The sequence below is a fragment of the Physeter macrocephalus genome, chromosome 4, assembly GCF_002837175.3.
Source record: "Physeter macrocephalus isolate SW-GA chromosome 4, ASM283717v5, whole genome shotgun sequence".
In the NCBI taxonomy this organism is placed as follows: Eukaryota; Metazoa; Chordata; class Mammalia; order Artiodactyla; family Physeteridae; genus Physeter; species Physeter macrocephalus.
This window is the reverse complement of record NC_041217.1, coordinates 34,592,781-34,616,885: the sequence shown is the minus strand read 5'-3', so window position 1 is coordinate 34,616,885 and position 24,105 is coordinate 34,592,781. Positions and strand designations below refer to the sequence as shown.

Below are 24,105 nucleotides of genomic sequence, written 5' to 3'. Positions count from 1 at the left end.
ATACAAAAACAGAAATATAGATCAATGGAACAGGATAGAAAGCCCAGAGATAAACCCACGCACATAGGGTCACCTTATTTTTGATAAAGGAGACACGAATATACAACGGAGAAAAGACAGTCTCTTCAATAAGTGGTGCTGGGAAAACTGGACAGCTACATGTAAAAGAATTAAAGTAGAACACTCCCTAACACTATACACAAAAATAAACTCAAAATGGATTAAAGACCTAAATGTAAGGCCAGACACTATGAAACTCAGAGTAAAACATAGGCAGACACCCTATGACATAAATCACAGCAAGATCTTTTTGACCCACCTCCTAGAGAAATGGAAATAAAAGCAAAAATAAATAAATGGGACCTAATGAAACTTAAAAGCTTTTGTATAGCAAAGGAAACTATAAACAAGACGGAAAAACAACCCTCAGAATGGGAGAAAATATTTCTAAATGAAGCAACTGACAAAGGATTAATCTCCAAAATTTACAAGCAGCTCATGCAGCTCAATATCAGAACAACAAACAACCCAATCCAAAAATGGGCAGAAGACCTAATTGAACACTTCTCCAAAGAAGATATACAGATAGCCAACAAACACATGAAAGAATGCTCAACATCACTCATCATTAGAGAAATGCACATCAAAACTGCAATGAGGTATTACCTCACATCAGTCAGAATGGCCATCATCAAAAAATCTACAAACAATAAATGCTGGAGAGGGTGTGGAGAAAAGGGAACCCTCTTGCACTGTTGGTGGGAATGTAAATTGATACAGCCACTATGGAGAACAGTATGGAGGTTCCTTAAAAAACTAAAAATAGAACTACCATACGACCCAGCAATCCCACTACTGGGCATATACCCTGAGAAAACCATAATTCAAAAAGAGTCATGTACCACAATGTTCACTGCAGCTCTATTTACAATAGCCAGCACATGGAAGCAACCTAAGTGTCCATCGACAGATGAATGGATAAAGAAGATGGAGCTCATATAAGCAATGGAATATTACTCAGCCATAAAAAGAAATGAAATTGCGTTATTTGTCATGAGGTGGATGGACCTAGAGTCTGTCATACAGAGCGAAGTAAGTCAGAAGGAGAAAAACAAATACTGCATGCTAACACATATATATGGAATCTAAAAAAAAAATGGTTCTGAAGGACCTAGGGGCAGGACAGGAATAAAGACACAGACGTAGAGAATGGACTTGAGGACACAGGGAGGGGGAAGGGTAAGATGGGATGAAGTGAGAGAGTGGCATGGACATATATACACTACCAAATGAAAAACAGATAGCGTGGGAAGCAGCTGCATAGCACAGGGAGATCAGCTCTGTGCTTTGTGACCACTTACAGGGTTGGGATAGGGAGGGTGGGAGGGAGATGCAAGAGGGAAGGTATATGGTGATATATGTATATGTATAGCTGATTCACTTTGTTATACAGCAGAAACTAACACAACATTGTAAGGCAATTATACTCTAATAACGATGTCAAAAAAAACATGTCAAAGCATGGAATATTTAACTAAGTATCTGAATAACCACATCAATTCTAACACTGCAAAAATACAAATGATAAGCTTAGAGAGAGAAGAGAAAACAATCATGAGATGGTATCTAGAGCTGATACAGTAAAAAGAAAGGTATAAATATTTCACTTAAAGCTGCAAAGATAACCAATAAGGGAGTAATATAATTATATTAGGAGGAGGGGTAGGAAGTAGAAAAAGTAAGCTAAAAGCTCAAATAAATTAACAGAAGTCAACAGATAATACCTAAAATTGATTAATCTGGAAATAGCTATAAAGCATGTTATTTAGAGACCTGGCAGAAACTATAAGAAGAAACAGCTAAAATTAGAAAATGTGGCCTCTGGTGAGCAGGATGGGTGAAAGGACAAGGCAAAGGATGACTGTTTTACTTTATAAGCTTTTCAGTTTGATATTTTTAACCATGAACATATACTACTTTGATAAAAATAAGAATATTCTTAATTTTTAATGGATTTAATCAGAAAAGATTAACTTATTGATTAAATTTTTCAGTTACTAAAAAAATTAGAACAGGATATATTTCAAGCTCCAGATATCACTGTAATTTCTCATAAAAGTATTCTGGTCATCTTTTAAAGGTATTGATTGTTCCTCAAGCATTGCCACTGTTCCTGGGGTGCATATTACAGCCTTATCTGGGAAAAACCAAGTCCACTAGCATCTTCTTTGACTTTAGAAAGGAAACAAAGAACAGGAAGTGCAGTAGAAATAGAATCATCAGCCTATTGATCATCCACTTAGAGGATTTCTCATCATAGAATAAAATCCCAAAAGAGTTTCCTTTCATTGCTAACACAAGTAAGAAATTATAGCTTCCAAATAGCAAGACTCCTTTCTCACTATGTGATAGAAGGGCTAAGAATTTCCTCTTTTGAATTAGAGTTTTCTCTGGATATATACATGCCCCTCAATGTTCACAGCAGCACTATTTACAATAGCCAAGACATGGAAGCAACCTAAGTGTCCACTGACAGATGAATGGATAAAGAAGATGTGGTGTATACATACACACACACACACACACACACACACAGAGGAATATTACTCAGTTATAAAAAAAAGAATGAAATAATGCCATTGCAGCAACATGGATGGACCTAGAGATTATCATACTAAGTGAAGTAAGTCAGACAGAAAAAGACAAATATCATATGATATCACTTATATGTAGAATCTCAAATATGATACAAATGAACTTATTTACAAAACAGAAACAGACTCATAGACATAGAAAACAAACTTATGGGAACCAAAGGGAAAAGATGGGAGGGAGGGATAAATTAGGAGTTTGGGATTAACAGATACAAACTACTATATATAAAGTACATAAACAAGGTCCTACTGTATAGCACAGGGAACTATATTCCAACTATCCTGTAATAAACTATAATGGAAAAGAATATGAAAAATTATATTTATATATGTATGTATAACTGAATCACTTTGCTGTACACCAGAAATTAACACAATATTGTAAATTAACTATTCTTCAATTGAACAAACAAACAAATAAATTAAACAATATGCCTTGCAAGAAAACAAAAGAATTCCCTCTTTATGCAAGGACTTAGAGTGAATGAAGGAAAGAATTCTAGTTCCAGTCACAAACCCATTTCCTTCTAATACCAGAGAACCCAAGCATTTAGAAATTCTTCCCCATTCCCCACCCCATCCCTAGCACACGCATGTGTACCCTGCTCTGGTTGGCTGGAAAAGGGCATATTCTGGATTCTCTTCAATTTATAAGATATAAATAAGTAACCTATAAATTATGTTCCAGAGCACAATCTCTGGATTTGTAAATTGGGGGCTACCCATACAAATACCATAACATCACATATCATCAAGAACTAAGGGATTCTACATAGGTGATATTCCAGGTATTGATGAGGATGGGTACCATTCACTGAAATTTACTCTGTGCCAGGCTCTGTACTAAGTACTTTATCATATACAAAGTGGGTTTTTTTTAACCTTTACAACAATCTTTGTGAGGTGGTATTACTTTATTGAATGAAGTGTCATGGACTTTATCATTTTACTCATGAAAAAACTCTCTAAGGACATAGTTACAGCAGGGTACAGTTGGGATTTGAACCTGGTCTGACTTCAAAATCCATACTTTTAATCATATTACATAGTCTCCTTCTTATTCCACTAAGTACTAAGATCAGACCATTTCTATGAAAATCTTTGCAACACAATAGATTTATATGTCTTCTTATAAAAATGCTAAGTATAAGACCTTTAATTGATGAGTTACCATTACCATTATTGTCATCATATACTATGATTCTTCCTTGTAATATACAATGATGCCCCCAGGAAATACTGATGTGGGTGGAATGAATTGTTGCTCCTCTAAATGCTTGGGTTCTCCTGTCTACCTTTCCAATGTTTCGTCTCTTCTCTCTCTTGTAAACTATCACCTCTTACTTCTTAAAATTTAGTGTGCCAACCTATTTCTAGAGCAGTCCTCCTTCCACACAATGATAGAAGAGGAGGAAGGACAGGAGAGGAGGAGGAGAGGGGAGATGTTGTGTCTGGATCTCTATTTGAGACTCAGGGGTGGAAGAGACCACCACACTGGTGACTCAAAGGTGCTGGTCCTGTCAGCACTCCTGAGCCTCCCTCAGCTCCCATGGGGTCTGGAAAGGATCCAGAAGGTTCCAACTTTCCCACTGCTGCTGTAGTTGCCTAAGCAGATGGTTATCAGAGTGGAGTGGGGTGACCATGTAGACAAATGCTGCATGTCAAACTGCCCAAGCCTAAGATCAACTTGAGGTTCAGGAAACTATCAGGGCCAGTGAGAGCCTCAATTAGGTCAAGTTACATATACACATATACACACACACACACACACACAGAGAAAGAGCATATATGCTGAGTTGGGGCAGAGCACCAAGTTCTGTTCGATCCAAAGAACGGAACATAAGTTCACCAACTGCAGACTTGAACCCCACAGATCAACTGGTCACCCAGCGACCAGCAGACCAGGGGCCATTGCCAGAGATCCAAAGAAATAGTGGGGGAAAATAAGGCCTTGCATCTGGGGATCTGAGGTCCCAGAGGTGACGCAAGTGCCTGCCTCCACCACACATACCATGTGGAGAGAAGCATATGGGGTGGGTAGAATCGGCATCTGAACACAAACCGAGTTGCCCCAAAAGACTACCTAAACTGGAAGAGCTTGAGATACTAACTGGGAGGTTCAGAGTCCCCTCACTAACTAATTTCCCCTTGCTGGTCAGTGGGGTGGGAGCTTGTGAGGGAGAGATAAGATCTGTTAAATAAAATAAAGAAGTGGAGCTCGGTGGGTCTGAGTCAATTTGCCATCATTCCTCCAGAAGTGTATCTGTCATAAGAATAGACAGGCTCAGAAAATGGGAATCTCCTGAAAAAAGGGCATAAATTCTGGTGCAAGGACTCCATGACAGCAACTTTGTTGAGCCAAGGCTCCTTAATTCCTCCAGGCAGCTGGCTATATTCCTGCTGGTTACGAATGCCAACTAAGAGGGCTCTAGTGAAGTGACACAGATCTTCTAGCCAAATGGAGAGATGTGCATTCCACATCCAACCATAAATGACTCAGATTATTTACTATTTCCAAACTCAGTAAATGAAAACTTATTTTGAAGCCAAGCAAAACAATTGGGAAAGTAACCCACTGCATGGACAAAATATCAAAAAAAAAAAATGTAATCTCCTAAGACTGCATCAGAATTGGCTAGATCTGGGGAATTCCCTGGCGGTCCAGTGGTTAGGACTCCACGCTCTCACTGCTGAGGGCCCAGGTTCAATCCCTGGTCAGGGAACTAAAATCCCACAAGTCACAGGCCACAGCCAAAAAAAAAAAAAACTCAAAAACAAACAAAAAGAATTGGCCAGATCTGGATCTCAGAGATTTGAAGATTTTACACTGAGAAATGTTAAGATATCTAACATTCTTCATCTATGAAGATAGCATCATCACCACCAAGACCACATGTATTAATACTCATCTATCAGGTGGGCAGGTACTAGTATTAACACATTTTTATAGATCTTGTAAGACGGCTTAGAAAATCAAAGGAACTTTTCCTATGTCATACATCTAATAGAGCAGGTACTGTCTCACATCTAACACTGTATTAGTCAAGGCTACTCAGAGAAACAGAACCAATAGGAGATATATATAGACATATATATAGAGACAGAGGCAGAAAGACAGAGATTTATTATAAGGAATTGGTTCATGTGGAGGCTGACAAGTCCCAAAGTCTATAGTTGGCAAGTTGGAGACCCTAGAGAGCCAGCAGAATAATTCCAGTTCGAGTCCGAAGGCCTGAGAACCCAGAGAACTGATGGTATAAGTTCCAGTCTGAAAGCTGGCAGGCTCAAGACCAAGGAAGAGCCAATGTTTCAGTTCAAACCCAAAGGCAAGAAAAAAAAAAAAAAAAACACCAATGTCCCAGCTCAAAAGCAGTAAGGCAGGAGGAATTCCCTCTTATTCGGGAGTGGGTCAGACTTTTGTTCTATTCGGGCCTTCAACTGATTGGATGAGGCCCACCCACATTAGGGAGAGCAATCTGCTTTCCTCAGTCTACTCATTTAAATGCTAAACTCATCTAAAAACACCCTCACAGAAACACCCACAATAATGTTTAACCAAATATCTGGGCATCCCGTGGCCCAGTTAAGTTGATGCATAAAATTAACCATCACAAGTCCCAAAACCAATGTTCTTAACTATATGACGTTCTGCAATAATCTTTAACAGAATCATCAGAACCAGAGCTCACAAATTCTGAGACACCTTCACAGTCCTTGGTAGTAGTCTGGGACTCTAGGTTAGGCAGAATACAGTAACTCTATAAAGCTGTACTTTAGTAAAGGGCTTTTATGAAGGCAACACTTATCCTTCCACACTTGGGCATTTCGCTAGAAAGAAATGTTGTAATGAATACTTTCGACCCCTTTCTCCCTCCCCCTCACTTATACCTCCCTAAGTAGTCATCAAGCTATCAGTAGGCATATCAAGAGCAAGAGGGGGCTTCCCTGGTGGCACAGTGGTTGAGAGCCCGCCTGCCGATGCAGGGGACACGGGTTCGTGCCCCGGTCCGGGAAGATCCCACATGCCGCAGAGCGGCTGGGCCCGTGAGCCATGGTCGCTGAGCCTGCGCGTCAGGAGCCTGTGCTCCGCAATGGGAGAGGCCGCAATGGTGAGAGGCCCGCATACCGCAAAAAAAAAAAAAAAAAAAAAAAGAGCAAGAGGTGTCCACTCTGTGTGTTTTGGCCTCTCAACTAGCCTGAGCCCCAGTGTGGTGGGAGAAGAGAGGGAGGGCTTGAGCTACTTGTCTCCTTATGACACTCAGAACCTACTTGTGACAGGCCCTGCCAGCCCTCTGCTGTCAGATTCTTGAGCTAGGAGTAGGTCAGTAACTCACAGCCTAGAAGCCAACGCCTAGGCTTGAGGAAGGAGACAGATAGCATTGCTATGTTCTCTCATCTAGTTTAACAGTAAAAAAAAGCTGATGCTGTATTTTGACCTTCATCTGGCTCCTTCAGCCAGTCTCCAATGAGGATAAAATGGGCTCTAACACATGAACAAGGAGAAAACCTCTAATACCCCAAAGGGTACTGAGAGAGCATCTGCTCTTCTGCCTCCTGGATCACACTGGTGAGAGTCTTCACAAAATACCTACAGAAAAAGAGACAATACAATCCCTTCTAGAACACTACTAGTGTTTTGTCAGACCTTTTTACTTTCTCTCTTCTTTTTTTAAAAAATGTTTTAAAAGAAAGACCAGCCCCTTATATGTCTCAGGCCCTTGACTCAATGGTAGCTGGTACAGTCAAAGCATCACTATAGGACTTCCCTGGTGGCGCAGTGGTTAAGAATCCGCCTGCCAGTGCAGGGGACAGGTTCGAGCCCTGGTCTGGGAAGATCCCACATGCCGCAGAGCAACTAAGCCCATGCGCCACAACTACTGAGCCTGCTCTCTAGAGCCCGCAAGCCACAACTACTGAGCCCGCGTGCCACAACTACTGAAGCCCGCGCCTAGAGCCCGTGCTCCGCAACAAGAGAAGCCACCACAATGAGAAGCCCACACTGCAACAAAGAGTAGCCCCTGCTCACCACAACTAGAGAGACCCCGCGCTCAGCAAGGAAGACCCAATGCAGCCAAAAATAAATAAATAAAATTAATTTATTTTAAAAAAAGCATCACTATAAACAGTTGAGATTATACTGGTAGCCCCCGATAAACTGTTCCTCCCTGCATTCACGCTTTTCTTTTGTCCCCTTAAATCTAGGTGGGTCTGTGATATGCTCCAATCAACAGACTGCAGTAGAAGGGATGTCACTCCAATCCCATAAGCATTAAGGTCCAGCAGCTTCTGCTTCCGTACTCTTGGGAGCCCTGAGCTGCCATGTGAGAAGTCCAGCTAGTGGAGAGGCCATATGGAGACTCTACAAGCAGAGGCCACCTAGTGAGAAAAAGGCCCTGAGATGACATGGAGAAGCACCAAGGAACCGAGTCAACAAAGAAAGTCAGTGGAATAATGAGGGGTAAGAGCCACCTTATTAATCCACCATTCCCCAGCTATTCCCTAGGTTCCCAGAGCACCATGTGAAAAGTAACAATGGGGACAATGACAAGTTAGGTCCTAGTGGCAGTGCTGTCCCTGATGAGCTGTGTCTTTAGTCACTTCAGCTCTGTGAGTCTCAATGGGGGCAAAGTAGAAGATCTCCATGCTTCTGGCAGGAATAAAGTCTGATGCTCTAAGTAACTGGGTTCATAACAAAGAACGAGTAAGAAGACACCTCTGCAACCGGGCAAGCTTCACACCCATGTGGAGTAATCAACCAGCCCTCACCTTGAAATATCACTTCTCCAAACGCTGGACTCTGTAGAGCCTGGGTCACTTTAAAAATAACAGAAACACCTTCTAAACTCGACTCAGTGGGACGTGATACTCACATTTCAGGTGAACCGTGTTGTATCCGGCTTTTGCTCAGTGGAATTGTCTGGATTTGGAGACAGGATGTGATGTACATACAGTATTAATGTAAAAATGTACTGTATTGTCAAGGGATTCTACAGTAGCAATACATCACATATTGGTGTGTCCATTTATACATACAGAAAATGCCTAAATGTGTCTTTGGAATCAATAAAATTCAGGTAAGATATATGCTCTTGACATATACATACATATCTTGTGTGTGTGTGTGTGTACACACATATACAGGTTTTTCAGGTAGAATGTGTAACTTCCAATCAGCCAGTGGCCCATCTGAAGCACTAAGCCTGCCTCCAAATTCATATTTGCTGAATTGATCAAGTCTCTTCCACATTGTTCAGTAAAACATGGGGGTTCAACCTGGCTGCCCTTGCTGAGGAAGGAGACATAATTTATTCATTGGCTCTCATCTGAAAGTTCCTGTTGGCTCCAAGCCTTTGATGCAAATTAACCAGATTCTACAGTCTCCCTCTGATGCCTTTTTACTCCCCGAGGGTCTTTAGCTGTCAGACTGCGCACAATTAAATGTAAGGCTTCCTAAATTCAACCGTTCTCAGCCCACACACCAGTTTTCCTCCAGTTAGTAGGATAAAACAAACATTCTCTAAACATTTGAAAGATTCCCCTCCCCCAAGCATGTAAAGTTTCTTTGGAGGATGGGGTATGAGCCAAACCACAGTGCGGTAGTCAGATGTGTCAAAATCATCCCAAACCTACCATTTGCCCATAAAGCATAACACAGAGATATTCTAAAAAGAAATTATTAGAAAATTGCTTTTCATCATAATTACCACAAATAACAAAGGAGAAAGTAACTAAAGCAATGACTTAGAAAAGTGACTCAGTTTGGGCAATTACACAGATAAAAGCTACATTCGGCGAGCCGTTCACACAACTTTATAGTTCCCTGCCAACACCGATTATTTAGAGGGCTACAGTAAATATTTCACAATATGCTTCTAATAACTCGGGATATTTTTCTTAGAAGAGAACACAACTTCTTGACACTTTCAATGTCATAGATTTACTAAGGATATCAGCGCTTTTACAGAAAGCAGGTTTGAGTAAAAATATATTTTTTTTTCTTTTAGAACAACAGAAGACTGATTGAGATAAATGATGAGGACAAGAGGTATGTATATAAGCACTAGACAAAGACCAGGAAACAATGATTTTATTTACCTGAACCTAAATAAAATCCATACCAGAAATTAATTTTTATAACAACAAAAAACACCTAACCAAATGTAGGACTCAGCATATTTGCCAATTGTTAGTCCCTTTCCTATAGCTATCCAATGAATCGACTAATTAAAAAAAAAAACTCCACCTGACAACACCTGTTTCCTTTTCCCTTACTTTCTCCAAGCACTTTACACCATCTGACATGTTATACATCTACTTGTTTGCTTATTATCTGCCTCCCCGGTAGAATGCAAGCTTCATGAGGGAGAGTGCCTTTTTTTTTTTCCTTTCACCACTGAATGCCTAACATCTAGAACAGTGCCTTACACATAGAAAGTAGTACTGAGTGAGTGTTTGTTGAATGAATGAATGAATGAATGAACGCACTTAGAACAGTACCCGGCATACGTGATGTTACCATTGTCATCGACATCATCATTATCTTTATTATTAACTCACACGAATTGCAATCTCCCCTGGATTGTTTCTGAAATATTAGTAGCCAAAAAAATTCTGGACTCAATTAGAAATGACAACTGGTCTTTAGATTCTCTTTGGGCACTAGTCATCTTTTATCTACAGTTACTAGAGGATTTTGCCACTTGTATGTTATATGTCAACAATTTTTACAATATAGTGAAGATCTGGCTTAAGCAAGATTGTGAAGCAGATTAAGTTTGGGATACTTCGTCTCCTCTTTTTGTACTTTTCTCTCTTTTCTGAGCTTTCTGTCACTTAGATCAACTTATTTCTCCCATCGTGGAAAAACATTGTCTTATAAACAAATTCAGAGTTAGCTGTTAGTGATTTAAAGTATCACCTCTCTCAGAAGGTTTGAATTTTAAGACAGGACACTAGGGACAGAATAATGCCTAACCTGATGCCCAGAATCCCTAATGTTGAAGGTGTTGACATATGGTGGGTGGGGGAGGCAGATGGGGATGGGTCTTTCCATCGCACCTCAAGTGCCATTATGGCGGGGACTTTGGCCCGTGGTAATTAGTGGCTTAGATCACCTCACCCTTCACTTACAGGCTCACTCCTTCTAAACAACAAAAGTATGAGAGGGCAGAGGACGACAATGGACCCCAATGACACCAAAGTGCTTTCCAATTAATGCTTTCATTCTTTCATGTAAAACGCATGCAGTGAAAAGAGAATGGGATTGCGAGTTAGAAGTCCTGGCCCTGCCTCTAATTAAGAAACACTAATATTTCACTGCCAAGGGCCTCAGTCACACACGCATGGAATGTGGTTGCTAAATGAATGAATCAATAAAATTTTAAAACAAAAAAGACAGATCAAAAGATTTGGTAATATTTGGGAGGATGGGATGAGAAGAAGCGAAGTCAGTATGGTACATCTAAAATCTTAATATCAGCAAAGGTCATTTTGTGGCTCTATTGTGGCTTTTCAACAATAAAATTCCATGAAAATGACTCTTCCAAATTGTCAAGGGCCCAATCTTTGCGCTAGACAAACTGAACTCCCAAGAGATTTAATAGTTGTTTGCTTTGTCTCTGATTTTAATATCCTACAGAAATACATTTTGATTAAGTAGTAAATTGCAATAGGGAGAGACATTTCAATTTCAAAAACAAATTCAAACACTTCATTGACTGGGTAGTTACCCCTAAGTACGTGGTTTCAAAAGCCTGACTTCCATCTTCATTCAGCATCAAATTAAAGGATTTTAAAACAATAAAACAGATGAATTTGTTTCACAAGCAGAATGGAAGGGAATGAGAATATACATGAAATAGTGTTAGAAACACAGACTTTTTCATTACTCAATGGTACTTTACTTAATAAGTAAGAGGTCAATGATATGTTGAATTACTGCTAAGAAACATTTATTTGTGTGATCAAGTGCTAAAAGTGGTGCAAAACATTAGTCAACCAGGTGTTTTATTCTCATTTTTATAGCCATAATAATTTCTTAACACACATCTGTACATATTATATGCACTTTAAACAAAACTCCTAGACCATCACTGAATAACACAAAAATTTCATTTCCAGAACTAAAAAACAAGTGGCTTAAAGTAAGCAACATAAAAATATTGAATGGTACTAGGAAAAGATTTTTTAAAGTTAGTTTTACATTTACCTCCTGTGTTATTTTAACACTTTCATGGCAAATGGCTCAGTGAGGACAGGGTATAGCATCAGGGTGGATGGAAGGAATCTCAGAGCAGCTTAGTTTAATGCAACAAATATTTGAGTATCTACTTTGTCCCAGGAATTACAGGAGTGCAGGGGACACTTCTGTCCACTGGAAAGCTCTACCCAACCTCCCTGCCTAGCTTTATCTGTATATCACATAACTCCACATCCTGTTCCCCCATCCAGGACCCAGACACAGCAGAGTAGACCAGGAGTGGACAACTGGCCAAACAACCCACAGTCAGTGCTGGGCCAATCAGATTCTCTCTCCAGAACAAAAACTAAACCCTGAAGCTCAGAAGTCAGCAGAGCTGACCAGGCGCAATGCTGGTGAGTAGGTGGAGAAAGGCCATCTTGGAAGAGAAATGGGAACCTCGGACAGATACACAAAAGAGCAGAGACTGAGGCAACATGAGGGGAGAACTGGACAGACAAGAGAGGGGCAGAGATGGAGGCAGAGACTACAGACAAAGACGGACAGCAACAGTGACAGATGGAGAGAGATGACAGACAGAGACTGATAGAGACAGATGGCAGCAACAGAGAGAATCAGCGGCAGGGCAAGCAGCAATGGGCAGAGACGAAAAGGAAGACACAGAGATGAGGAAAGGAGAGAAGAGGGGAGGGGACGGAGAGGCATGGAGCCGGGGGTGGGGGTGGGGGCAACAGAGGATGAGGCAGAGCTGAAGAGGACACTGCAGAGCAAGAGACCCACAGCAAGACCCAGAGAGTGAGTGAGGAGAGAGCTCAAGACCCTCGGAGACGGTACAGGAGAGACTGAGACCCAGAGGGAGATACAGAGAGAGAAGAAAACCAGAACATTCAAAGAGAAGGCACTGCTAGAGACAAGTGAGAGGCAGGCATTGTGAAGCTCGGGGAGAGAATGACAAAGTTAATTCCTGTATCAGGACCCACGAAACAGAGGCCACCCTAATGGCCCACATCACAGATCTCAACCTAAGTCAGCCTGCACTTATGGGAAACAACTCACTGTCAAGGAAACCTAACACTGGTCACAATCCTCCAACGCAGCTTGAGCTGGCTCACCTTACCCTAGAAAGCAGGACCAGCTAGCCTTCTAAGGAAATCCCCAACCTCCCAGGCAAACGTGCCCTGGGTCTGAGATGCCTCTCCTAATGCTCTATAAAACCCGCTCCTGCCCCAGATCCCTCGGGAAGAGTGTTCGACGGCTGGTAAGGCCTTGCACTCCCCCAGTCCATGGATTGTTTTCCCTTAAATAAAGGACATCAAAGTCGTTACTAAATTGCTTTAGTTTTATCATTTGACAAGAATAACAGAGAAAGGTGGCACAGTGAATGAAGTTGGGCAGGAGGACAAGATCTGGATGGTCTAACCAGGTGGGAAAAGTATCAAGGCGAATTTTACCTGACAGAACGAGAATGACTGGAATTTAGGACCTCCTTCGTCTTTTAACGCTACCAATTATTGTTTCAAAATGGCAGACTGGACACATGCATTTACCTCCTCATTCTTGAATGATAGCTGAGAAATCCAAGAGATATACACACAACAAGAGAACAGTCACCAGCAGGCAAGAGCTCAGTTTCTGGAAGATGAAAAGTAGATGGAGGATGATGTGCAGCAGAAGAAGCCACGATTTTAAAATTCCAAAGGGATCCGGACGAGGAGGGGGCTGATGAGACTCAGGACCTTGAAATGCTAGTAGCTACTACCTGAGGCAGGAATGGGATGTGAGCAAAAACTGGGAAACCAGTTGAAAGTCTATAGAGAAAAAGTCCACTCACCCTCGAACACACGCCCTCCTCCATCCATACACCCTGGCGGCCACGTAGTTACCTCTCAAGCAAAGAGACGAATGGGGTTGGCTCGGAAGCAGTGGTCCTGCCACCGCGACATCCACCAGAATTGCCTGGAGGACTGAGTAAAACCCAGGTCACTGGGCCCCATCCCCCAAGTTTCTGATTCACTAGATATAAGGTACGGCCCAACTTGCATTCCTAACAAGCTGCTAGAGATTCTACCACTAGAAATTAACCCAAGGCAATTTACTTAATCTCTTTATTAAACCTGAGTTTCTGCAGAGGGAATAGTGACAGTGCCCACAGCACAGCGTCATAGTGAGATTAGAGGAGATGACACATGTCAAACCTTTGGCACACTGCCAGGCGCACATGTGAGAAAGGCTGTTTAATCTGTGCAAGGTCATGGTTTTAACCCATAATTATAACTGGTGCTTACAACTAGTATAACTCTCTGGGGGAGAAAAAGCCCTGATTTATACCATTTGCCAATTTCTGAGGTGTAAATACTCCCACATGGCAGAGTTCAAGCTATCAAGATGAAGTCCCTGAACCAGGAATAGGGAAAAGATGGGCATAACCAGATCTTCAGAGGAAGGACCAGCCGGCTGCACCTGCCCCAGCACACCATGGAGGAAAACTTCAGGGACAGCAGGTCCCCCAGGGTTAGTAACAGTTGCAAATTTTGAGGTTTACCCAAACCCAAAGAGAGCAAGCTGCAGATGTAACCTTTAATCAAGGTAAAACAGATAGGCTCCAATGATGACCTTGCAGAGAGGAACCGAGGAGAAGAAATACTACAAACTCCCACCCCTCCTTCCCCATCTCAAGGTGGTGTGAAGCCAGCCAGGAAGCAAGGGAGCTTATTGACATAAGCCGTGTGGTCAGCCTCCCAGGATACAGAACAGGTCACAGAAGAGAAGAGAAGAGAAGCAGTGCACTGGCCCTTGTAGACACTCAAAGAACAACCTTAAAGATTGCAGCATGGAACGCTAATCAATTTGGTCCCAATAATGCTGAGAGGAAACAAAAGTAAAGAAAATGTAAACTTAGAAACCCACGTAGATGAAATAAATATAGTTTTATCCCTCAACTTCATTTTCTTTGCCATAGTTATAAAGCTCTACTCTAAAATATGCTTTCCAAATTCACTCTTAAGAGAAACCTAAGTTAAGCAGGTGATAAATATTGGTAAAATTTACCAAAATAGTATCATCTTTCAAATACTGACTCCAGCCCTCTGAGAATGCTGGTGGCGGGTGCCTACATCATTGCTTTAAGGGGAGAAGGAAGTAACAAGAGGCCATCCCTCTTCTTTATAGAAGCACCTGATGTCATCATAGACCCTTTAAGAAGCTATGAGAAATGAGAGCCTTGAGGCACTCTCGATTAATTGTTAACATTAATAATTACAGGATTGACTCCGTTAATTTCAGAACATCAGTTTTATGCAACCTAGGACTAATCAAAAGAGTTGTCATTTTAATTGACAGAATGAACAATCTTAGGATGAGTAAGCAAACCGATTCTGATAATTGGCATTATTCTCTAACATCCCATCAGAAGAGCTAAGTAGTTTTGTCCTTAACAGACACACATGACTGTTAGAGCTGAGACCAGGAGAACTGAGGGAGACACGGAAGTTGGCCAAACTGCAATCTGTTCAGCAAGGCTGCACTTGCACAGAGAACAGCGGGAGCGTCAAACAAATTCCAGCATCTAAGATAGGCTGGAAACGCACAGCAATGGGTAAGCAACCCCAAACCTCGTGCCAAAGAAGACAGCGCAATGGGACATCCCAGAGGAGTGAGAGGTTTTTGAGAAAACTTCCACCACATCAAAACAAAGCTTCACACATCCTGCAATCTTCCCCTTTAAGTTAACGTAAGGGATCTGGTTATCCCACAGCCAATCTCACAAAAAAATAGATAGATATAAAATCTCAGAATAATTTGGGGTGAGATGTTTACAACGGAAAAAAAATGTGTGGTGAGTATTGAATTGGCATAGCATCGCTAAAATTTTTGGCAAGTTTGCAATGCACGTTGATCATCACGCACTCCTCGATGAGCCCCAGCTTCACAAACACCTCACTCACTTTTGCGAGTCCCAGTCTCTAGCACAGTATGTGGCACAAAGGAGGTCTGCCACGTCTATGAAACCGAACCATAAGCTAGTCTTGGCTTTTCATTTTAATTTGTCTTGATTTTTTGATTCCTCCATGAAATCGGCACCCCTCCTTCAGTCGTTTTATTTCTTTCACTAAGATAAACATGTCATTCACCTCCTAGTCCCTTCTCACTTTCAGCTCACAATTCTTACATAATATGTCCGCAAGGCTTCTCAATTTAAGAAAATGAGTCTCCCAAACACACACACACACCCACACACCTGCATGTGTCCTTTGCACACAGTTCTAACTGTGCGAGTCTTTCATATCATTTACCTTTCGGGTGAGGGAATTCACACTGTAATAACATTTAAATATACAGTAGATAGTGAAGCCTCCCAAAGGACAAGGGCAAGTTCTGTTTTCATTTCATTCTGATCATGTGCTCACTACTAACATCACCCTAAGTGACCCTGTTTTACTGGTTACTAGATTGTTTGGGCAATGCCATTATTACGGAGAAAATAGCAAGTGTTGGCAAGGGTATGTTGTGGAATGATGAAAAGTCTCGTACGCTGCTAGTGGGAGTACACACCCAATATATGCCCAAAAGACATGTGCAAGAATATTTGTAGCATCAGTAATAGCAAAAATCTGGTAACAACTCACACGTTGTTGGAGGAGGTCAGCGAGAGGGCGTGACCGCTAGTTGACCCTTGAACCGGACCCAGGCAGTCAGAGACTCCTCACCCCCTCCCCTGTCCTTGGAATGTACGCTCTGCCCACAGTAGGAGCGGTTCCAAGGAGAGAGGAAGGTGTTGTTGAGACCATCTAGACTGAATACGTGACTTAACCCAGTGAAGGCCTCTATTTAAACTTTAAGTTTTGGCAGGTGGGTGCAGAGGTCTACTCGTCTTGCGGTGCCCATGACATGCCTGGTACGTAAGTTCCCTTGCTTATTAAACCTGCCACCTACCAATCTGGAGTGGTCTGCCTCTTTCTTCCGTCTCTCCTTGCCATCCCTGTAAGGGGGCCAGTTTACAAAGCAACACGTGACCATCAACAGCAGAATGGATAAATACAATGTGTGGTATGGTCATACCATAAAGTACTATACAGTGAAAATGAGCCGATGATGGTACTTGCAACGACAGGAATGAATCTCCAACTGACAAAGGATCCATGCTGTATGGTCCCACACATATAAAGCTCAAAAACAGACAAAAATAAACTGTAGTGTCCAGGAATGCAAAACAAGGTGGTAAAAATACGGGGAAAAATTATGAGGAAATTATGATCACCATAAACTCAGGAGATGTCTCCCTATGGGGAGTAACGGAGTTGGGAACAGGAAGGGTCCCAGGGATTCTGCAGAGCTGGCAAGATGTCACGTGGCGACAGGACAGTATTTACTTTATACAAATGTGTTAAGCTGCACAAAATTATTTTATGTGCTTTTTTATTATGGTATTAAACAATAAAAAAGGTTGTATAAAAACAAGGGAGAGAGGGCTTCCCTGGTGGCGCAGTGGTTGCGCGTCCGCCTGCCGATGCAGGGGAACCGGGTTGGCAAGATGTCACTTACGTGGCGACAGCACAGTATTTACTTTATACAAATGTGTTAAGCTGCACAAAATTATTTTATGTGCTTTTTTATTATGGTATTAAACAATAAAAAAGGTTGTATAAAAACAAGGGAGAGAGGGCTTCCCTGGTGGCGCAGTGGTTGCGCGTCCGCCTGCCGATGCAGGGGAACCGGGTTCGCACCCCGGTCCGGGGGGATCCCACATGCCGCGGGGTGGCTGGGCCCGTAAGCCATGGCCGCTGAGCCTGCGCGTCCGGAGCCTGTGCTCCGCAACGGGAGAGGCCACAACAGAGGGAGGCCCGCATACCACAAAAAAAAAAAAAAAAAAGGGAGAGGGATGGAGACAAGATAACTGTTATAAACTACCGAAAAGATGGTTTTCAGGTGGAAAGAGGAGTGGGCTAGGTTTTGTTCCACAGGGCAGACTTGGAATTGAGCGGTTTCTGTAAGAGGGCAGATTTTGGTGAGACCAGACAATGACGATAAAAAGAAAGAAGGAGGAAGGGAAGGAGGGAAGGGAGGGGAAGAAACCGGTTCGCAATGACAGTTGCTTAAGAAAGAAAAGTGAATGTCCCATCACTGAAGCTCTCCAAGCATGGGCTGGATAGCCACTGGGAAGGATGCTCTGCAGAAGATTCAAACACTGGAAAAGGAATTGTAAAGTATGTCCCTTCAGACCTAAGATTCTGTGATTCTCTTTCTCTTTCTCACCAGTTATAGGTGTAACCACTTAAAGAGGAAAAAACAGCAATAACCACAACCATGCTCCAAATACCCTGAATGTATAAGGCAGATACTCACTTTACAAAAAGGGCTGCTTTGAATAAATAACTAAAGTATGTTTTAAATGTTCATTTACAAGCCATTAACTATCTAACAGAAAATAAAGAGGAAGGGATGAACTGAGGAGCTTCAAGGTAATGCTGAAGAAACCACTGCCAAAGGAAGCCCAATCATAAATGCAGAGCTGGTGTTGGAAAGAACGAAGCCAAAGATTCCATTTACCACAATTCCTCAAATACATCTATTCTTTCATGATAGATTATTAAAATATATGGATTTTATAAAAATCGTGGAGTTTAGAAACCTTGTTGCCTTACGTTAAATCACAAGCCTTCATCCTCTCAATCCCCCAGCCAATGTCAGTCGATAGATTAAACCTGTGACTCTTCCAGAGACAAGACAGCCGAGCTGGGGTTGAAGGTTATCTTAGAACATATTACAAGAAAAAAACAAGTTCTGTTGAACTGGTAGTAATCCAGATTATCACCCACTGCCCATTCAGCGTAACAATGGATTTTAACCAGGGTTCTGTTTTATAAATATTCCCACAGCTCAGCCCCTCTCTGAGACACAACATTACCCATGGCTCTCACCCTGTTTGCTAACTACTTAACATCAACAACCTGAACCAACTTAACTGTTACAAAAACACAGCTGATTTAGCAATCTGTAAATTATACATGTACATAAATCTGTGCCAAAATGTGTTGTGCTTCACTCCTGCTAACATGCATGGGTTCTTAACTGGCACCTACGATTGTTTGATATAGGTTTCCGAACACTAAAACATATGTTCTGCCTAGAATGGGACCATTTAGGGTAATATTTTTGTAGTTTCCTGGCACTGAGGCCTGCCAGCCTTCCTAAGACAGATCTATTTGCTTCAGTGAGCATTCTGACAGTAAGTGCCTACAGATTTAAGCAACCATCAAAAAATATTCTGGAATAACACTTTCCAACCATGAATATGAAGAGAAACAGGCTGGCTTTGCCTATGTGGCCATAAAGTCAACAGAAGGATCTGAAATGATCATAAGCAAAATCAAACCCCATCTAGGGTGCTAATTATTCCTGCTGATTACTTACAACTATGCAAAGAAAAAAAAAAAAACCAGATAATTATCAAATCTCACCTTCAAATGGTTTCAGAATATATCAAAGAAAGTTAAACTAGATTTTAGTCCCACCAAGACCAGTAATCTTTTAAACTTTTTTAAAAATACAATGTCAGGTTTAAATAAGAGTTGCAGCCAGGAAACATTGTGGAATAGGGGCAGGATCCTTGGACCAAGATTCAATAGAATGTAACTTACTAAGGGTAAGGAGGATTTCTTGTTTTCCACTACATCCCCAGTGTCCAATAAACATGCTCAATAAATCTTTGTTGAATGAACAGACCAGTAACAACTGCTGACTACTCCCTGAGCTGCCTCTGCCTTTTTCTAACTCTGCCTCTTACTAACCAGGTGTAGGTAAATTACTTAACCTGAGGATTCTTAGTTCCTGAAATCCAAAATGGAGACACTGCATCTCCTTTGCTGGCTTATGAGGATCAAAGGGATAGTCCATGAAAAGTAACTTAATACTTTACAACGGGCACACAGATAAGTGCCGTTATCCTCCCTATGGCTCCAACTAAACCATTGACAAAGGTGAAAATACTGCCCTTCCTTGAAACAATTAGCTTCTCCTTTGCCCTATTATTCTGTTTGGATGTGGTGGCATGGCTGTTAGCCAAAATGGATGCTGTTCCTGTTGTTATAACATTTTATTTAATCTCCACTGGGAAACTGTGCTCCTCTAGAGAAAATAATGGTAATACAAGGAAGGTCGTTTCATGGTGTACCATAAGGAACATGACGCTGGGGTCAAGGGGCTTAGGGTCTCATCAGTTCTGCCCTTAAGTATTTGAGAAAGTGTACTTGCTTTCATTTCTTCATTTATACAATGATAGAGAAGGAAAGGCAGATGACAGAGCACCTAAGATCTGTCTCAGCCGACAGTTTGATGATTTCCCAGACACCAGATATTCAAATGCCCCAGAACAAAGCCAGTTCTATTACCCATTAGCATATAATGAGAGATTTTTTTAAGGATGATAAAAACAGTTCCACAGGCTAAGTCATAATGGCTGGAGAAACAATGATGCTACAAGAAGGATGAATGATCGATCCCCTCTAAAGAACTGCCTCATGCACTGTCTGCCTGCCACTTTCAATAAGTCACTTAATATTCTTGGGACTCAGTGTTTTGATCTGTAAAAGAGGAACAATAATACTGCATAGGGTCACTAGGAGAAAATATCTAATAAAATGATCAGAAAGTATTGCAATTTTGCTCTATTTACAATAGCCAGGACATGGAAGCAACCTAAGTGTCCATTGACAGATGAATGCATAAAGAAGACGTGGCACACATATACAATGGAATATTACTCAGCCATAAAAAGAAACGAAATTGAGTTATTTGTAGTGTGGAATCTAAAAAAAAAAAAAAGTGGTTCTGAAGAACCTAGGGGCAGGACAGGAATAAAGATGAAGACGTAGAGAATGGATTTGAGGACATGAGAAGGGGGAAGGGTAAACTGGGACGAAGAGAGAGAGTGGCATGAACATATATACACTACCAAATGTAAAATAGGTAGCTAGTGGGAAGCAGCCGCATAGCACTTTGTGACCACGTAGAGGGGTGGGATAGAGAGGGTGGGAGGGAGACGCAAGAGGGAGGGGATATAGGGATATATGTATATGTATAGCTGATTCACTTTGTTATAAAGCAGAAACTAACACACCACTGTAAAGCAATTATATTCCAACAAAGATAATAAATAAAGTATTGCTATTTTAAGGTAAAATGCTATTTAAATACTTTAATGCCCCCCCAAAAAAGGGGCTGGTGGATTTTAGGAGACAATCAATATTTTTAAATAGATTTTTTTCCATCACAGTAAAATAACATAATGCTTATAGATACTGTGATATTTCCAAGAGTCCAGATTGTTTTTTCTCTTTGGGTTCAGGAAATCCAATGAAAGGGGTCACTAAAAACTTAAATCCCACATTTCAAGATCACAATCTTTCTGAAATAACAGATCATTTTAAATGTTCATCCACCTCTCCTCCCAAGATGTTTTGGTTTTGTTGTTGATGTTGTTTGGTTGGTTGGTTAATCAGAGTCAAGTTGTTGGAATTGGTGCTGAAATTAAAAGGCCAGTGCTAACAATGCTGTCAGGCACTTATTCTATTGACAGTCTATGCCTGCTTACAGTGGGGGGAAGGGGGGTGTCCAAGAAGATCAACTAAACTAGAAGGTATTCTGCCTTCTCAGCTCCAGGATTTTTTGTAATTGTGTCAGCTCCAGAATTCATGGTTTTTATTATTTTATTGTGGTATTAGCTCCAGGATTCTTAAATTCCTCCAGGAAGCCTAAGGAACCTTGTGATTGCTACGTTTAAGATTCTCTTGCTGCTCTCTCCACCCAAAAACAGAATAAGGTAAATGTTAGACGCAGTTTCACCTCTAACTTAAAGAACACCGCCTCTTCACCAAAAAATGGAATTGTCATTGATATTTCTGAGAAAGTTTATGTCACTAGCAATGGGATCCCCAAATAGCAAGACTCTCTTCATCTCCCGCAACAGGCCAATAACAAAGCAATCACAGCAAATTAACTCTTAGATGGTGATTTTACTTAAAAAGCCATGAACACCTCCAGCTTTTTCATGGCAGAAGGGTTCATTGTGGCTGTTCATGTAGTAATTATCATCCCCTTCCCTCCCCAGGTAATGGCTGTGACCTTGTTCTAAAAGCCACCTTAGTTTGAGTGAGGAAGTCCTTGAAAGGAAAGGTGATTGACCCAAAATTTTTCAAGAGTCACACGATAAATGATCATTTTATTTAAGTACTTGAATAATACATGACGATTTGCTATCCTAGTTGCTAAGTTTTTTATTATAAGATAAACTTAAATCACTTTTTAAATTAAAGAGTATTTCCTAGTAGCATAAGTCACTTTCATGCCCTTCCCCTGAATCCCTAACTAAATCCCAATAGAAGCGCATAGTTTTAACACAAGCTCCTTAAGGCTCCGTAATGGTGATATTTACACATTTTTAAAGCCCATTTCCTGAGCTGGCTCTTCACCTCCTCCTAATAGAATGTCATCTGTCTCTGGAACGAGAGTGGTCCAGGAGCCTGTAAAGAGCATCTCTAGGCTTGTCCTCTTTCATTTTAGCCCTTTGATGACGGGTGTGCATTGCACCTTCCAACTGCTGGGCTCCTGTTTGCTCTGTAAGTGCTTTAGCCGGGAAGCTTTGCTGTGGGTACTAAAGGCTTTTGAAATGTTTCCATTCCATCTCTGCTCCTAGGACTCTCGCCTCCCACCGCTTCATGCCGTCTTAATGCCGCTGGGAAAGAGAGGATCTGGGAGCACTGCTCTACTGAGTAATAGATACATTTACAGGTTTGGTGAGTTTGGGAATGTATAGGGGAGCAAGAATTATAGACATAAAACACTGCTGTGGTTTGGAAGAGACGAACGACGACAGGTTTGTACCTGTGACCACTTGGCCAGCTCTGCACTTGTGCCCCTCCACTTTCCACCTGAGTCCAGGAAACTCTGCCCCTCAGGAGACTTCACTTAACCTCGAAGGGTTGGGTGGCTGAGGAGGTGGAATCGGGAAGCCTGCAGCCCGTCCCTAGGTTCCCACGTCCCTACATTCGTACTTTTCAGCTGCCTGGATGGAAGGTGGAAGCAGCCGCATCCTCCCATCCCTCGGGGGCCGGGACTCGGAGTTGCGGGTCTCTACTGGGGCTCTCTCCCGGTAGAGGCGGCGCCGTGGGGAGCGGCCAGAGAACCCAGAGAGCCTAAGTGGAGGGGCGGGCAGTACCGATGGGGGAACGCGCTGCCGTTCCTGCTGAGACCAGCTTCCCATCACTTTTCCCAGTACTTTGCTCATCAACTGTCACACTCCCTGAAGATGAGACCGAGAAGGCGCGAGAAAGGCCCAAAAGGCGACCCCAGAAGAGCTCTCCTCTTGGGATGGGGGCCCATCAGACCCCGCCCTGCCCACCTCTCCTAGCCCCCGGGAGGCAGCCCCCAGCGCCCGCGCCGCGGCTCCCAGCAGAGCCCCGGGGTTCTGCTGCATCTGCTGGCGCCGAGCGGCGGGAGGCGTCTGCAATAAAGGCACAGATAAAAAGCAGCGGTAACAAATCCGAATGCATCTCTTACCATTGGACCGCCGGACAATATTCTCCAGAAACGTGTTTTGCGGGGCCACCAGTCCCTTCCTGCCACCGGCCATGGTCATCCTCCCGGCAGCTCGGGGTCTGGGGGCGTCCCGGCGCGGCTTCTCAGGACAGCAGCAAGCTGGGCGCGGGGCCCGCGAGCGATTCCGGCTCGAAGCGCCCCATGCGCCCCACTGGGACCCGGCCGGGCAGGGGCGGCGGCTCCCACCGGCTGCAGCCCTAGCGCCCTCTTCGCGCCTCCCTCCCCGCGGCCCGCCTCGCACTGCACTCGCGCGGGGCTCGCCTCGCCGCAGCCGCCTCCGGGTGGGCGGAGGGAGCCGCCGCGCCCGGGCCCGCGGCGCCCCCTACCGGGCGCGTGCCCCCCGCCGGCCTGCGGGAGACCTAGCGGGTCGCTCCCGCAGCGGCTGGGAAGCCGAACGCAGCGGCGGGCCAAGGCTGGGCGGGCAGCGCCACCCTCTGGGCACATCCGGGAAACGTGTTCAGGACGCGTCTTGGGCTGGATGGAGAGGAGGATAGAGGAACAGCTGTCTTAGTGGGTTAATTCCCGACGAGGTCGCACGGAGTCGAGGGGGAGCATGATGCTGTACCTCTCCTCGTTTGCTCCGTTTCAGGCCGGAGCCCTTGGGACCTCTGAGCCTCTTAGAACACCTTCCTGCTGGCCCCTAGGACTTCTTAGCCTCAG

At 42.9% G+C, this 24,105-nt stretch overlaps 1 protein-coding gene across 1 annotated transcript in view; it reads right to left on the bottom strand.

The window, feature by feature from the left end:
- The window catches only part of KCNH1 (potassium voltage-gated channel subfamily H member 1), a 436,627-nt gene extending 413,093 nt beyond the window's left edge, over positions 1-23,534 (bottom strand). The window contains exon 1 of the mRNA XM_024133828.2: positions 23,407-23,534. Coding sequence (XP_023989596.1) covers positions 23,407-23,485 — 79 coding nt within the window. The 5' untranslated portion in view covers positions 23,486-23,534. The remainder of the gene's footprint in view (positions 1-23,406) is intronic.
- Between the last annotated feature and the right edge of the window lie 571 nt (positions 23,535-24,105).